This window comes from Bacillus rossius (assembly GCF_032445375.1).
Source record: "Bacillus rossius redtenbacheri isolate Brsri chromosome 4 unlocalized genomic scaffold, Brsri_v3 Brsri_v3_scf4_1, whole genome shotgun sequence".
Lineage (NCBI taxonomy): Eukaryota > Metazoa > Arthropoda > Insecta > Phasmatodea > Bacillidae > Bacillus > Bacillus rossius.
Window position 1 is genome coordinate 8,875,200 of NW_026962010.1, and position 18,570 is coordinate 8,893,769.

General features: G+C 42.6%; 1 protein-coding gene across 1 annotated transcript in view; it reads right to left on the reverse strand.

Moving 5' to 3' along the window:
• Window positions 1-18,570, reverse strand: part of LOC134541713 (sodium-dependent dopamine transporter-like) — a 110,846-nt gene that overhangs the window by 5,164 nt on the left and 87,112 nt on the right. The window contains 3 exon segments of the mRNA XM_063385360.1: window positions 7,230-7,358; window positions 9,665-9,902; window positions 13,046-13,149. Coding sequence (XP_063241430.1) covers window positions 7,230-7,358; window positions 9,665-9,902; window positions 13,046-13,149 — 471 coding nt within the window.

Consider the following 18,570-nt stretch of genomic DNA (forward strand, 5'->3'; position numbering starts at 1 on the left):
CTCCTGCGGCGGTAAAGCCCGGTCCTTACCCTGTCAGCACCGGATCCAAATGGTGGAACACACCCCTCACATAGCCAGCATGGAGGAAGTTCACAATGCTGCCACCAGGCAGTAGACAACAGAACATGGCCTAGGGTGGACGCTCCGTTCCACGGAAAACAAAAAAAATGGCGTGTCCTGAGTAGTATGACGATTGCATTCGCGATTGTACTCCACAGTGCATGTTAATAGCGATGTACGTTAATAGTGTGGGTGGTGAAGAACTATGTAAAGTGTGTGGTGGCATCCACCCCAGTGTTCCAGCTAACACATCTGGGAGAATTATGTTTACCGTGTAAGAACAGTGCACATGAGCAGGCTTTATTTGGAAACTCTTGTAACCCTGTAAATTTGTTTCGCTGCCTAAAACTAATACGTTAGTCATCGCTGCGAGTCCTGTGATTTACGCTGGGACCAACGACTCACACAACTGCAACGACTAGCCTGATGCCCTCTCATAACAAAATCCACGAAATAATCCCCACCAGCAATCACTGAGCTTATTCCTGGTCACAAAGGAGAGACCTCGAGTGACAGCAAATGGCGCCCCTGCATGTAGCAAAAATGCAAGAACAAAATCAAGGAACTTGATGGAAATTCAATGCAAAATGGCCAAGGAGCAAGAAAATGGCAATTTTTGAAGTGCTAGGGAATCGAGGCCAGACAAAGCGGCGACGGAACGAGGTGGACAAAGGAACTCCCCTGGTGGTTCCTCGTGTTTTTTCTCTCCTATATTTTGCCACCCCCTCCCCCCTCGTGCACTTCACTCACCCTTCTTCATGCATAATCCCTTCTACTTGCGCTTCCTCTCTTTCCTCCACTTTGGAATCCCCCCTCCCACACACACACACTTCACATTCACTCCTTCATGCATCACCCTCCAACTCCTCAATTCCCCACCAACGAGTCCGCCTCTCGGCAAGTGATAAGCTGAGAGATGTCAGCAGAGCAACCATGTGCAACCTAATTCCTCATGTAAACATACTGAATTCTGCCACGTAAGATACTGGCAGTGTGTCCGCAATTTCTCAGACCACAGAACATCGATGTACTGATAGGCCCCTCGCAATGTCGGGACACATGGACATGCCCACCAAAGTCAAGCCTCGTGCAAGGTAAATGCGAACCAGTAACCCAACAGTGGGAAATTAACTGGGATGACATCTGGAGAGGAAAACCAGGAACCAAACTAACATGGCCCCTACAACCCGAAACAAAACCACAGCTCGTGGACACCATGAAGCGCGAAACCGGAATGCAGACGAATGGCAAAGTAGACACAAACCCCAACCTCGCCTATCCCTTCCTAAGAGTCAGCCACACACCAACAGTAGAGGACTACGTCCAGCAGGTGGTAGCGACTGAACGCAACCATCACAAGATCTGGCACCGACAACCACCTGAAGCACTCAGGGGAGACCATGGACCACCCAGCAACTGGAGACAACCCATCCTGCAGGGCACACCATCATCCCAACCAGGTCACACCTGGGAAATTAACGAGGCGCCACCACCACCACCCGCAATCCCAACACATGTCAGGGACCCCACCACCAGGGACAGCATATGTACTTCAGTCGCGCCCCTCCCTGCCATCAAAGTTGCTCTCAATGGACACGCTGCTAGCATAACGACTGCTCGCAGACGCTAGCCGAGCCACAGGCTGGGACCACACAATCACTACAAGAGCGACCACAACAACTGCCTCCGGGAAACAGGTCACATGGGAGGTGGGAGTAGAACCCTCCTTCCCTGCTCCAACAGGAAACTACCCGCCACCGATATTGGGATAGATCTGTCAAACGCCGTACAACCTACTCAGCATCCCAGTGGAAGTGAACAACCAACTCACAACCATCTTGGTCGACACAGGGGCGAGCCACGTGTTGTTCGTACATTCCTCTGTGGTGCTACCTGGAATGCTTCGCCTACACTGTGACGAGCTGCTCCTGGCCATCCCCACCCACGCTGGCCAGATGATCGGGCACGCAGATGTCAAGTTAAGCCTACGGAAATTCATTACTCAGGTCACTCCCATGGTAATGCAGAAATTACACAAGGAGCTTATGTTGGGACAACCGTGGTTGGCAGAGCACGATGCAGTGCTGGAGACGGGAGTCACTCACATCCATATTGGCCTGACAAAGCGACTCACAGTTTACGCCATGGAACATGTGCCTGCACCAACTGGCGAAGTGTTGACTTTGACCGACCTCCAGCACAATGTTCCCCCGGAGTTCCAAGACATGGTAAACAAGGCTCTTCCTGAGCAGCAGGACATGTTCGCCATGGCCGACCTACTTTAGGCGCACTACAGTAATTGAGCACTCTATCCCTACCACCACAGACCAACAACTGTACGATCCCGCATGCGGGTATCGTTTTCGTGAATAGAGAATAATACAAGGACCAGTTATGGAAATGCTGCATAATGGCATCATAGAGCTCTTGAATAGTCACTACAGCTCCGACACAGCACTAGCCTCAAAAAAGGACAGGTCCCTCTGGACCTTAAGTCCAGTTACTGGCAGGTGCCGATCACACGGGAAGATAGGGAAAAGGTGACTTTCACCTTGCTGGATGGCAGGCGTGACCAGTTCCGAGCGATGCCGTTCGGCCTGAAGTGTGCCCCGGCCACCTTTCAGGCCATGATGTCCCGGGTCCTAGAGGTATACATAGGGCAGTTTATTATAGCCTATCTCGATTATGTGATTATTTTTTTTCGGAAATGTGGCAGGACCACTGCCATCACCTGGCCCTAGTGATGGAGCGATTTGCCACCCACCATCTTACGGCGAACCCCGCTAAATGTCAAATCGGGGCCTCGGTCACATCGTCAGCGAGAGTGGGAACCGTCCCCAGCTAGGCCACCTGAAGAAGACCACAGAAGCCGAAGCTCCCCGAATGCAAAAACAACTGCAAAGATTCATAGGCTTAATAAACTGGCTATGCAGCTATATCCCGGACTTTTCTCAAATCATATCGCCCCTCATGTACTTGCTCTCGCCTCAAACACGCTACCACGCACGCGCCGGGCCTGGTCCGGCATGCATCCGCATCACCACGGGCATATTCGAGGCAGACATGTCCCCCTTCACGGCAACCGACGTGGCCCGGCGTGTGCTCGAGATGTAGTTTAAATCACTTTCTAACCACACCATCGCCCAGAACATTGCGGATATTGTGCTTGATCAAGTCTGAAAAAGGTTAATATGTATGAATTAGAATCCTCGTCGTAAAAGACAGTCACATCCATAAAATACAGTGTTTCCACAATACAAACTCCACACTTCAACCCACATTTGCATGATTACAAGGTAGAAATGTGTGAAACAATTTTTTTCTTTAGTTAATCTTTGCAAATATTGGTTTAACACTAAAAAGGTTGGCTGAATTGTAGTATTTGCAATCTGTATACACTTTGAAATAACTTTTTTAAAAAGTGAAAGTGACTGTTTTTAACGGCGGAGATTCTAATTCACACTTACGAACCATCATTTGACGTTATAAAGCACTATTTACACAATGTTATGGACGGAACAATATAGCGATAGCGAGGTTAAAAAGTGACTTCAACTAAGTCTCCTGAAAATTTTAAAATTCACGTTTCAGCCAATGTTTTACGTGTCTAACCAATATGACGCAGGCCTTTAATTTATAAGAAACCCGCATCATCCGGTTATAATGTAATCTATCTGACGCTGCCAAGTTTGCTCCTGTACGTCCACTTGTTGATGTCTGCTTGAAGATGCCGGGATGTCGTCACTGCGTGATGGTCACACAATGTTAATTCACTTTCACGGAGTGGATGGTTAATGGCCCGTCTACAATAGCAATGTCCTAAACTGTGTCCGAAGGACACTCGTCGCTGATTGGTCCACGTGACCCTCTGATGTCATGCGTCAAGTGGGCGAAGGTCCGAACCTACCTGGTCCGAAGACATTCGTCAATTTGAACTTTTGTTCCCAACCTGTGTACTTCGGACACAGAAAAAGTACAGAACACTCACGATATTTGAATTTCCGGTTCCCGTTTGAAAACGTGGTGTTTGTTTTTGTTATTGAAGGAAATGGAAGGTGTTGTTAGTCACTTATAACTTACATAAATTTCATAAGATCAATCTCAAACTACAAAGCATCAAAACAATAAACAAAAACATTTGGTTTGGCACATTTACTGCGCTCTGGTGACAACTTTAGAAATCAATACATTCGGACGTCGGACATCGCAATTGTGGACAGGGCAGTTTTCGGTGAGACAATGTGACGTCACTCACATTCGGATAAGGACACGGACCACGTACAGGTTCGGACTATTGTAGACGGGCTCTTATTGGTGAGAGACATGAATCTAATGTCTAAGCACCGAGTTTGTTTATCCTACCATCTTGATTTCTCTCTCTCATAAATTTTTAAATTGTTACAGGCAAGTACTCAGGTGGTTCATTATAATATTATACTTTTTATATTAAAATCTAGAGGCTGGAATACCAGACAAACCGACTAGCCGACATAGTTTGTTCTGTTGTAAATAATGGTAATTTTAGTTCGGGACGAGGCAGTCATTGTAATTTTAAAACCTTCTCTAATATCGCCATGTCAAAACTGGCATTTAACGTTATTTTTATAGGGTTAATCCGAGGAAATGCGATAGGAGAATAGGAACACTTAGAAGTCTACTTGATTTCAAAAGCTTTGGAGCAATTAGAATATATTTTTATTTTTAACTTTCAATCAAAGTCTGGCTTATAGAAGGTACTTATTTTTTGAATACTTGAATTTAATATTGAATGACTACTACATAGAGTTCTCCTTGTGAAGTTATTGGCAATACGTATAAAACTTATAATTGAGAATGACAAGTGTAACAATACTAGCATTAAATTATTTTAAATATTTAATAGCCTCAGAACATTCTTTAAGGGTCCCGCCTCGTCAGGGGTGTATGTGTCTTAGTGAGGCGGGATGATAAGCGCGACGCTCGCTGGTGCTTCTAGCGCAGTATAGCCTCTAAGCACAAGGCTCTGGCATGCAGTCTTCTCGTCGTCACAGGATAACTGTGAAATTTGAGCGGTGACCGTAACATTATATGGCCGATAAATTATGATAAAGGGATAATGAAAGTCTATTAAGTGCTTTCAAGAATCTGTACCGGTTGTTTTACGCCTAAAAATTACTCTGAAAACATGCGTTTTAGCCATTTTAACTCTTCTAAAACTACAGGTTGTGGCCGGCAGGGCCACATTTTTACTTGTAATTTATTTTTGTTGCTGGTCTCTAGTTTTATATGGTTTTTTATTTCACGTATTTTTACGCCTTTTTTAATTAATGTTAATTTATCTGTAAATTTTTTTTAAATTATATTTGTTTCTGTTAATTAGTTATACGCCTTTTGGTAGCTATCGATTATGAGTTTAAGAACATCGATTGTGTTTCACGTAAATACCACTTGGTGAGCGCCCGGCGGTTGGCTGATGACGTCAGACATTCGGCTTGCCGGGAAGAAAAATTCAGCTGGGGCCGCGGAGAGTGGGTGCCGAGCGACCGTCGAGGAGAGAGCTATGTGACGGCGCGGACTGGTGTGCCGGACGGCAACGGGCGACGAAGAGTATTGGGATGGAGGCTCCACGCTGGGTGACAGGGCAATGGATTGCCCTGTGATACTGAACTTATCAAGGTAAAGAGAGGCCGCAATTTTGATTTTTACCCTCGTGGTGCTGCAGTGGTTTTTGGCAAACCTAGTGAACTGTGTATTTTCCCATACTAAATTTTATTTGGACGGAACTTTTATTAGCCAGTTTGGTGAAGAGGCCCATTTGTTTTCACACGTTGTTCCAGTGTGGGATTTTTTTAAAAAAGGTCGCCCGTTTGCCTGTAGTTGCAATAAAAGTATAAGTTTGGAAGAAACGAACATTTTGCAATTTGTTTTTGAGACTTTGTCATCGGAATTTGCATACGTAAAGTTGCATTTAGCTAATATATCAGCTGTTGCAGTATTATTAAATGTATGCGATCGGTATTGGACTACATGCGCAGCCTGATGTTGGTTGGTGCGGCCATTCTACGTTTTTATAAAATCATTGGCAAGTTAATAAAGAAGTAAGACTTTGTTTGAAGTATATGATAAATACTTCTGTGGTAACATAGTTATGTTACGTGAAGAGTTTTTGCTACATTTCCCTTAAAAAAATAAGATAATTTTTTTTGATCATCGTTCACGCCTTTGTGAATTCGTACCTATGGCCCGGCGTGGCATTAGACTCTGGAGTTGGTGAGGAAGGTCAGGAAGCCAGCGCACGCCTAGGATATTAACTTTGTTTTTTTGGCAAGTCTTTAGCAACGAACGTCTGAAGAAAGACTAAACCGTTGATTGAGAGTTTAAGAACTTTATTTAAATAATTTTTTTGTACTTCAGTTTTTATTATTGTAGAATTTTTTATATATTTGTATTGATTGTCTTGTTTGATTTTTTTGGTATTAGGGCAATCAGTAAATTTTGATATTTTATAGTGGCCACGCCTCACGCCCTTATATATTTTTATACTTGTTGTTATCAGTATTTATATTTTTACGATTTTTTAAAGGTTATTGTTAGTATCGCAAATGGGGATAAGATGCTGCCATTATTAACGTCAGCTTTTGTAACTAAGCTTGTATGGTTATGTATAGTAAATACTATTTTTGCAAATTTCTATTTTTTAATAACATACGTCCAAAGTCTTGCCTCTTGTTTGTTTAATGGTTACTCTGCTATTATATCCTTTAAATTTTTTGGCCTGACCCCTGGGCAGTGGTGTGGGGAATTTATATTGTTTAGCTTTTTATGCCTGGTTTTAATATTTATTTTTTCCCTTCGCGCCCAGAGTGAGTCGGGGACGCAACCCCTCTTCCAATTAAGGAGGAAGAAGGGTTACAAGTTTAAAAACTTAATCCAACATCAAAAGTACTTTTCGGCCCTCAGCGAACTCTTAAATGCTTTTCGTAAGCAGATCCCACTCGGATATCTTGAGTAGTTTTTAAATCGCGTTGTTTTTCCCGAAGCTCTGTGCACCGTGTGTGTGCCCGGGTAGGTGGAGCCCTTAACGACAGCAAATCTCAACATGAAACGGAAAGCGAGCTCTGGCTTGAAGTGGCGCGGTTGCACGCAGAGGCAGCGACTCTGAGAGACATGAAGGGCGCAGCCATAGGCACCTGGGAGCAGGAGGCGAGTCCCACCAGGAAGTAGAGCGTGAAGAGCGCCGCCACGAACAGCTCCCGGTTGTGGCCGATGACGGGGAACTCGTCGCTCAGCGCTGTGATGATGGCCTCGGAGCCGCCGAACTGCAAGCATCACCGCCGCACCCCGCACTGAGATTATTTTATTTTATTTCCTAACCTAAATTAAAACTAAGTGTGTTAAGGAGGGGTCTGGGTTAGGGAGGAAGACTAAGTGCGTGTCAGGCCGAAGCCTATACGCTCTAATCATGCAGGGTTTAAGCCATGCGGGAGAGGGAGCATGCATCATGTGCTAGGAGGGGGATTGGCCAGCCATGACTAACTCCCCTCACTGACTATTCTAGACTATAATCTAGATAAGTTGGACCCAGGTAAAACCTGCATAGACACAGGGAAAACCCTGGGCACTGACATGCGGGATGCAAAATTTCATGCATTATTGACAAGCAGGTTGATTACAGGAGACAGAAGGATGGATCCGGAAGAAGAGTTGGACAGAGTAGAAAAGAGTCTACCATGCGAGGGGGTTGGGGGCTTGCACATTGCTGTGCGCATTGGTTTGGGTGGCACTGGTTGTTTCGGGGGCGACTTTAGTCGTTTCCCGCCGGGCTGCCAGCCAGCCAACGCACTGAGACCTGGCGCACATCGGGGCACAGGAGCTGCGCAGTGCAGTTGAGACCCGCTGCACGCTCCGCGCGAGCTCTTCAGACCCGCTGGAGAGATAAAATAAAAAAATGGCTAACAAAGTATTAATAATTAAGATAAATAGGAAGTATTCAATATTAATACTTATAAACGCACATCTAAAATTATTTATTTATTTTATTAAGTAAAATATTCTAGATCAATTTGAATAACTAATGAAAATCAATAAATATGCGGAAGTTTATTATAATTTATTAATTTTAATTGTTTATTAAATAATAATGTAATAATTTATAATGTATGTAAATTATATATACGGGATCATAACCTCACTTCAATTAATTCATATGGAAAAGCTTGCAAGCACAATTACTATCACTAATATTCACAATAAATAAATGATTTCATTATAACGACCAGTATTCAATGTCAATCACTAAATTATAAGATTTAAAAGCACACATATAAATTTTATTTGTAGTTTTTTTTTTCATTCTGTGAAAAAAATTTTATGCGTGGCGCACACGCTTCGTGTAAATTCGCTCATTATTTTTCCATGACGCTTCTAAAGGAGTATAACTACAGACCGGAAAAATTCGCGAATTCATTTCACGACAGGCTAAAATACAAATAGTTATACCTAAGTGCTGCCTCTGCTATTGGCTCACAATTCACCTGGACGACTCTGGGCCAATGAGAAACACCCAACCGTAGCTTTATCGAATCACAGGCTGCTACGTTGTAACGTCTCAAAACACAGCAGCCAATGAGTGGGTGGGTGACATTTGACCGAGTGTACGCAGAACTATGGAGTTCATCCTACAGGTCATTGAACCCGCGAATTTTACCTGTCTCTAAGTATAACTATATATAAAAATTTGATGAGAGCGTTGTGAAGTTTTGACCGAGACTCCTGTGGTTTCCGGGCATCGCCTATCGCTAGGGACATGCATATTTCGCGAAAAAATTCCGAGACAAGGTGAAAGTTGAAACAGACTGTATCATCGTCTGTGTTTCGTGATTGGGCGAGTTCCTTTCAGGAACATGCCGATTGTTAAAAAACCAATCACAGTGATTCAGTGCGGAAGCAAACGCGTCCTATGTGGCTCGGTCAAATAAGGCAACGACTTCTCTCGCAGACGGCCGCCTATCACAAGTGAGAAACCGTTGGTGCGGACATACCTTGTTGCAGTCTAAGGCTGGGTTCACAATTAAAAAAATTAAGCGAATGCACAGCAAGCCATGCACACGACCTGTGCACACGACCTGTGCGAACTGCGAAATCGGTTCACAATTGAATTCTTACTGTTAATTTCAGCCAATGAAATTTCGCGGACTATGCGACATCTGTTAGCAGTGTTAGTAAATAAACATATTAACTTTCAAAATAACGATAATACTATTATTATCTCGACATTTTCTTACCACAATATGGTTAATAAATATAAACATATTTCCAGTCCTACCAAAAAAGCACCCTGCTCTTATCTCATTGGCTGTTGTGCCATGCGTACGCGACCGAAATAAAAAATATATTCATTCCACTCCTATGCGCACGACCTCGCTCCCATGCACACGACCAACTTTCTGCTGTTGTGAATCGTCAGGTTAGGAAACATGGCGTTCATATCCTATGCACACGACCTACTGTTACTGTTACTGTTATTTTTTTCAATTGTGAACCCAGCCTAATAGGCGTTCCGATTTATTCGCGAAAAAATGCCTGCCCCTGGCTATCGCCTGCCGGCAAGGCGCGCCGGACTCACCGAGCTGTCCAGGCCGAGCGTGAGCAGCATCATGAAGAAGATGAGCGCCCAGAAGATGGAGCCCGGCATGGTGGCGATGGCGGCGGGGTACACGATGAACACCAGGCCGGGGCCCTCGGTCGCCACATCCTCGATGGGGCGGCCCGACGCGTGCGCCATGTAGCCCAGCACGGAGAAGATGACGAAGCCCGCCACGAAGCTGGTGCACGAGTTGATGAGGCTGGTCACCAGCGCGTCCCTGCGCACCGCGACGTGCGCGCTCGCCTTTTTCCCACCGGAGGGAAGCCTTCCTTCAGCAGACCAGACTGCCGAAACCTCAAGTTCCCCCAAGTTCACGCTTTTTGACGTGACAACGTCTAGTAAATCGATGAACGCCGGCTGCACGCACGAAAAAGTGTCCCGTTACGCTCATTGTTCCGTTACGCTGTGTCCCGTATCTATCTTGCGCTGCATCTATCTCTCTTCCACTCGACTGCTTATAAAGTGAAGTGAAAAGTTAATGTTGTTTTCATTGCTTATTACAACATCAATTTCGGCAATAAAGGTTAATTATTATTCTTGCATTTTAAAAAATCTGATTACTAGTATATTTTCAAGTATTTATTCTTTTATTATTAAAATAAAAATGATTCAATTTTATTCATAAAGTATGCAATCATTTCATCAATGTTTTGTTATGACGTCACGTTAAACTATCGTCCGTTAACCGACTTTACAGACAACCAATTATTTTTTCCGTATCTTTTATGTAGCTATCCTAACCAAATCAACCGTCCACAATGTTTTAAAGTATTCATAATGTAGCTAGCCTAACCTAATTGACCATTAGTATCCTTTTATCAACACCACCATATTTATTTACGATTTTTTTTTTCCTAACCTAACTAAAACTAAGTGTATTTTGGAGGGGTCCGGGTTAGGGAGGGACCTAGGTGCGTCTCAGGCCGAAGCCTATACGCCTAGTCATGCTGGGATTAGCCATGCAAGGACAGGGTCGCATGCATCATGTGCTAGGAGGGGATTGGCCAGCCATGGCAGCGATTGGCGCCATGACTAACTCCCCTCACTCTTAAATCTAGACTATAACTAGAGATAGGTTGGGCCCAGGTAAAACCTGCATAGACACAGGGAAAACCCTGGGCACATTCATGCGGGATGCAAATTGGCATGCATTACGTGTAGGAGTTTACAGGAGACAGAGGATGGTCTGGATGAAGTGTTGGACAGAGTAGAAAAGAGTCTACCATGCGGGGGTTGGGAACTTGGACTCGTAGTCCGCTTTGCTTTTTATCCAGGACTGGATTTAGTTTTACAATGAACCAAAAAAAACCGAAGATGCACGATCGGGCGTTCGGCTCTCTCGTCTGTGAATTGAAGGATTCCCGTTCACCGAACACGCCTTTGGAAAACCAGCTTGCAATACTACAACACTGAGTGTTGCCTATTTATATATAGTCCAACCCCAGTCAGGCGTATTAAAAAAAAATCGACTTTACGTTGTTGTATAATGCATATTACGTGCGCAGTTGATACTGGAAAGTTATTCAGGGAACTGTTGACGAATAACTTTGAACTATTGGAGGTACTGGGACAACATAAAGCATAAATGCAAGGGTAGGATCCCGAAACCAGTATTTCTGCCAACACTAATTTGAAGTGATTCAGTTGTTTTTTTATCGCGTATATATATGTAATTTTACATTATTAACAAAAAAAAAACTACCGTGTAGGCTTAATTTATTTTACACCAGATTCAGGGTCTTTGACAAGTGTGTGTGAGGGGGGAGGGGGGAGGATACATCAAAAAATTATATCTGACTTAAACACTTAAACCTACACCTCCAACCAGAGTAAATAATGATTTTAGCCCTACCATACCTACCAAGCAAACAATACTTTCTTTTTTAATTGAATAGAACTTTGTTACAAACTCTTAAAGGCACGGATTTTCTTTTCACATTGTTCGCATTTGAGATTATAGTCACTGGAGTTATTTGATGCGTGTGCAAGTAACTCTGATAATACTTCATTCAAGGCCGTACCCAGGATTTTTTTTAAAATATGTTTCTCTATAACTCATTATTACAAGAAAATTTATTGTCACACTTAAATAAAATCTCAGGGAATAGCAAACGTTTTAGAACTCCAACCTTTACAAGTAGAAATTTCAGTAGTGATTTTGCTTGAAGGAAAAGAACATTTTATTTATTTATTTTGGTTTTTAATTAAATGAATATTAATACTTTGTCTTTGAGTTAATTATTTGATAATTTCTTTAAAATAATTCATGAATACACATACACAAACGTTATTTAATTGGTCAGACACACATGTCAATGTAAGAAAGACATGCTTACAGTAACAGAATTCTGTGTGCGAGCCATGTCGGGGTATAATTGGGAGGAAATGCATTATTGTAGCCCAATAATTATTACGATAATTGTTATGCTTTTTTAAATTGTATCTTTGCTTTTTTTTTAAAGCATTTAGCTAGGTATGATCTACAACTTATTCAAATAGATTAAATAATATGTTTATTAGCATATAATTTTTTTTGCTCCAGTAATTCATAAGAACCATTAATACGTTAACTTTTGTTGTTATCAAAGTGGAATTAGAATTTTCATTTTAAAAATTAAGATATTCTACTTGATGTAAACTTTTGGACATACGCCATTGCTAAGCACATGTATATCTGAGGAAAAAACTACAAAAAACACAAATGACAAAAACACAAATGACAAAAACACAAATTAAGCAAAAAAATTGCTGTTTCAGGATATAAACACCACATAATATTCCATAACAGGAATATGGTCAACAAACAAAGAAAAACACAGAAAAATAGACTAACAGAACGAAAAAAACCCACAAATGTTGACAGCAAACAAACATTGAACCCAAAATATTCAGCACAACAGTTGAAACGAAACAAAAACACAGCAAAACGAAACGACGAAACAAACAAAAAACAGAAGAGAACGAAAAAAAAAAAAACCCACAAATAATGACAGCAGTTTGTTGACCATATTCCTGTTATGGAATATTATGTGGTGTTTATATCCTGACAGCAATTTTTTTTGCTTAATTTGTGTTTTTGTCATTTGTGTTTTTTGTAGTTTTCTTCTACAGACATACATGTGCTTAGCAATGGCGTATGTCCAAAAGCTTACATGAAGTCATGCACTCCCATTGCACAAATCTTTCAAAGATAATAAGATATTCAATTAAAAAAAAAAGCTTTATTTTATTTCAAACCATTTGTTTTAAATAAACCCTGGTCCAACCATTGTGGTTGAAACTAGCCAACGCCGGCACAGGACAACGCACAGATCCCCGCTGGCTACAGACCAGTGTCAGGGGGAGCGTGGGGGGACTCACTTGTACACGTTGTTGTGGTACTTGTTGTAGGAGGCGTAGGCGAGCAGCACCCCGAAGCCTGGGCCCAGGGAGAAGAACACCTGGGTCGCCGCGTCCACCCACACCTGCGACCCAGAACCCGCGCCCAGGTCACGTGACTGCACCCGCCATGTCGGCCTGGGGAAACCTTCTTCTCACAGACGAGAGAGCCAAACGCCCGATCGTGCATCTTCGGGTTTTTTTGACGTGAAAACGTCTAATAAATCGATGAACGCCGGCTGCACGCACGAAAAAGTGTCCCGTTACGCACATTATCCCGTTACGTTGTGTCCCGTTACGCCCATTGTACGCTTGCGCCGCATCTATCTCTCTTCCACTCGATTGGAACAACCATCGATTTGACTTTTTCGAGGCACATTAAACTTGAAACACTCCCATTCGTTTCCTACTTTTCCTATCATCGTCCTATCCTTAACAGAATAACACAGATTGGAAGAAGTTAAATAGCAAACATGTATAAAAATTATAGTTAAATTAATCTCTTCGTTAAAGTGATAAACATATTTAAATTAACGAGTGCAAATAAAAGTAAATTTATCAATTAAATTGTATATTTCATTTCACTCCTTCTTTGTATTCATACAAAATAGTGATAATTCAATAAAAATTATTCAATTTTATTCATAAAAGTATGCAATCATTTTATCAATGTTTTGTTATGACGTTGTCACGTTAAACTACCGTCCGTAAACTCGACTTTACAGACAACTAATTTTTTTTTGTTCATTGTAAATAAGTATGGCGGTGCTACATTATAAATACTTTAAAACATTGTGGACGGTTGATTTGATTGGGATAGCTACATTAAAGATACGGAGCATACGAGCTTGAGCTTCGGGGAACTTCGGGCGTGGCTCTCTCGTCTGTGGAATGAAGGCTTCCCGTCGGCCTGAGGCCCCAGGGGGGGGGGGGGGGGGGGAACTTCTGCAATGGAAAACTACCGTAAGTTAAAAAAAAAGGAAGAGGGGGGAATTGTGGATATAAAGCACGACGGCTTCGCTCTCAGAGTAGAGTGTAGAATACGTCGGTAGGTAGCGTTGGGAACTCTTATCACTTACTTACGTCAATATAAAAAGACTGCAGCTTTCCCTGACGGTGACTTTCTGTTGTTCCGATCGTCAATAAACTCAACAGATCGCGCTAGAGAAAGAAACAAATGTTTCCAAAAAAAAGTGTTTTAGGGAGTAGTATGGTAGAACTAATTCGCTTGGTACATTTTCTTTATGGTAGTTTTCCATTGGATCACTCCCTTCCCCCCCCCCCCCCACCCGCGGACATGCCTGGCCAGAGTCCGACCTGGTGACGTCATGGCCAGCTCTGCGTGGCGATAGGTGGCTATAGAAAACCAGCCTCCTCATCACTGTGTAATTGGATGGAAGATTAACAGCTCCCGTGAACCGTGCCACAGGAAGTGGAAACAGCCATCTTATAATTTCTTCGTAAAACTCATTCATTATATAAATATATATAGTTTCAAAAGCAACACATGGAGATTCTAAAATTCAAGCCAATCATCCGTGATGTAAAAATTAATCTCGAGCCCTAACATACCTACTACAGAACAAACAATAAGTTTGCTGGTGTAACCGAATTGAACTTGTTACACGATTTATGTATTGAAGTTACGTGTTTTCATTTCACGTTCGCATTGCGATTATAGTCAACGTAATTTTTTTTTTTTTTGCTTGTGGAAGTAACGCTAGCAACACTCAAATAATTTAGTCCAAATGATGAAGACACAGTTGTATCGTTTTGAAGTCAGTCAAGACGTTTTCGATTAGTGGGAAGAACAGGAAAATGTTGAGACAGCAAGTTGGACGTCCACAACAGGTGGGAAGGCACAATGACTGAAGAAGAAGAGGAAAAAGAAGGAGAAAAAAGGAGATGAACAAAGAAGAAATTGTATCGTAAAACGTCACGGAAGACGTGTGAAGCTTAAGAATGGTCATTTTTTCGTTACCAGACAACAACCTGGTTCCTCAGTGTAGTTCAGACATAATGTATGTGCAAGAGTGTGCTGGTAAATGCTTATTACAGACGAATCGCATTCAAGAGGCATGGTGGCGCACCGGTAATTCGCCGCACTCTCGATCTGGAACACTCGGGTTTGCACCCCGGCCCGACCAATCCGTGTTATCTCGAGATTACTTCAAGCACATGCTAGGTTAGTTTGTCATTACATGTCATGACAAATTTCGTTGCCAGTATCCCTGGATGTGCTACCGTCTATGAAGACCTAATGTAGGTATACGACACGTGGAACCCAACAAATTAAATAAAACAAAGTTAAAACCATTAGGTTGAAAAGTGAAGCGATGACCTTTATCGGCTCAGGGTCGTCGGGAGAAACTAATGTACCACTTTTCAAACCCCAAAACTAAATAATAATAATAATAAATTTTAAAAAAGCAAGTATTCAGTACTCGCCAGAAATGCGCAACATCTAAACTTTAATGTTGGAAATACACTTATAACACGAAACTCGTACACGAAATTTAACGTAGAATTATTTTAAAAAAATCCGAACGTGATAAAATATATGCAAATACTGTTTTAAACTACATATCGAACGTAGTTTCCGCACCCGCTGTTATAACTCGTTGCAGGAGCGACTACGTCAACTAGCAAGTCATTCGAATCACAAAGCAAAATTTAAAAATATATATATTTATATAACGAAACGGCTCCAATAGAAGCGAAAATGACTTGAAAAAAATACTAAACCCTGAAGGTGGACCAGATTTTCGACAAGGAAATTTATTTAAACAGCCCATCTGGTTAATATTCCTTAAACAGTTAACAATTTGAAGTTTAATTTGGCTTTGTAAACTTTAGTTCGCGCCATCCGCCACAGATGGCAGCACCGCGTGGTTACACATTTACGTTCCATGCGACTTACGTTCCATTCACGAAATTACTCCTACCAAATGCCGAACACCAAGATCTAAGATGTTACACATCTGAAATAATAATCTAAAACTGTAAACTTTACCGTGGCCATAACGGTAAACATTACCTGCATGTATCGCATGCCTTTTAAGGTATCCAATGAACTGCGTGTGTTTTTTCCTACTATGACACAGGCAGTAAAAAAAAAAAAATGTCGAAAATCATCCGAGCTCCCCTTGCGCCAGGGCCAGGGGATTTTGTCCCCTCTCCCTCCCGTCTTCAACCCCCTTTCGATGGCCCCTCCTTGACCACGAGTTCTGACTAATTCTCTTTAGGTCGAGGCCAAAGAATAAATTATGAGACATGTAGGGTTAATACTGAAATTAATGCCGCCTAAATGTGTTGAACTCGTAAATGTTATTATTCCCTCGCCATTAGTTTGTGACGCCGGCACAAACAAAAAATAAATAAAAAATTTGGAGTAGTTATGATCAGCACATCACATATATGAGCAAAGTTAAAAGTAAATTCTAACATGGATCATTGAGCATGACTTACATTAATACCTATCTGGATTTTACATACCCAGTCCGGAAATATGATATTTATTTTTGACCAGGAGAAACAAACGCAGGACTGGCACACAGATAAAGCGCCTCGGTCTGTTAGACTCCTATGTGGGAATAAAAAGAGTACGTTTAGCATCGAATGCTGCAAGTGTTGGAACTGTGAAAGTCGCAGCAGCATGAAGTGTTTGGAGAATAGTGTTGGAGGCGAGCGAGGTGGTACGAGTGCTGCGACGGTTCCTCATCAGTAGAGATCTGCAAAATTCGCGGTTTCTATGACCTTCAGGATAGACTGCACATACCCCTGTACACTCGGGCAAATAACGCAAGTTCACTGGCTGCCGACTTGTAAGTCGTCTCAGCTGGTTTGTCTATGATTCGATCCTCCTTTGGTTGAGGGTTTATAACTGGTTTGGATGCATCCAGATGAACAGTAAGCCAATAGCAAAATCATCTAAGAAGTATATGTATTTGAATTATAGCCTATCACCGAATGAATCCGCGAATTTTGCAGGTCTCTACTCATCAGATGTTTTACTACCAAGGAATTCGACTTAGCTGATACGAGAACCAAGCGGTTTCTCACTACAGAGCATGGACGAGCTGATACGATTATCGAGAGCCGGAAATGTTTCTCACCAACGGACAAGGGCGAGTTGGCACAACGTCACGCGTTCTTGCCAAACTACGAGAGCGAGCCGGTGCCAAAGGACAAGAAGTGAAGTGCTCAGATTGTTTTTCAAGTCATCAGTATTTGTGCTAGCTGTCTGTGTGAGGCGTCACGATGATCAAGTTTGAAGTCACGCGGGATGAAATTGACTGCAGAGATCCTACTGGCACCGGGATGAACTCCACACACAGTTAAAGGGGTGTCTATTGTCTATTGGCTGCTGTCACATCGTACCTAATCCGCAGGATTTCACACCACTGATGGGTAGAGACATGCAAAATTCGCGGATTCATTTCGCGATAGGCTACCATCAAAACTATACCTTCGTACCGCTTCTGCGATTGGCCCACATTTTATCCGGAGAACTGTGAGCCAATGGGAAACACTAAACCAAGAAAGTGCCGAATTACGGACAGCCTAGTTGAGACGTCTCACGCGTCAGTAGCCAATGAACAGTTGTCATTTCCGCGAGTATTTAAAGGACTGTGGAGTCTATCCTAGAGGTAAATGAATCCGCGAATTTTGCAGGTCTCTACTGATGGGTCATTCGAATTTTGTAATGTTGTCAGTGATCTCTTTTCCTTGAGGGTGGGTGAAAAAAAACTGCCTGCGGTCCAACGAGGACGCAGTTCAAGCGTGTGGTGGCGTGCAGACAATAAGGCAAGTGTTTCAGGTGTCCACCCACTGCTCGGGGATCTCCGCGTGAGAGGGGGGTGGTGGACTCTTGGAGAGGGACTGAGAGAGAGGGAGGGGGGGGGGACGCCCGCTGATCCGCGGAGAGAAGCGAGGGTCGAGCACGACCGACCCTCCATCAGTCTCCAGCCTCGTCAGGCCCGAGTGCATACCTCTGTCTTCTCGCATGATCCCAGATGAAAAAGTCTCCACGCCGATGACAGTGATAAATATTCCTCCCGACCTCTAGAATCCTGAAGTTTTAAAGTGCATGTTACCCTCCTCCCCCTCCCCTCCCACCCCCCGGTCCGACGGGTTAAAACACAGAGTAGGCAAATAAAACCTCCTATACTATAATTTCTCAAAAAAGATTTCCTCACTATGTATCACGTATTAAATTGCACCCTTTTCCCTACGTTGCAAACTCTTGTAGCAATTCACTTGGACTGTAATCCTAAAAATGCTAGCTTTTGTTCAGGATTGACGAGACATTAAACTATAATTCAAGTTATACGGTTACATTTTTTTTTGTGTACTAAGCAGTATCTTGCGAGCCTTGTACACCAATGAACTAAGTATCTGTCTAAAATATCTGTGGCAGAACAGCAAATGCAAGTTAGGTATCAAGTTAAAATTTTTATAATAATCCTTAAATAAAAGTAACGACGAAAAAAAAAGAGAGAAAAGAA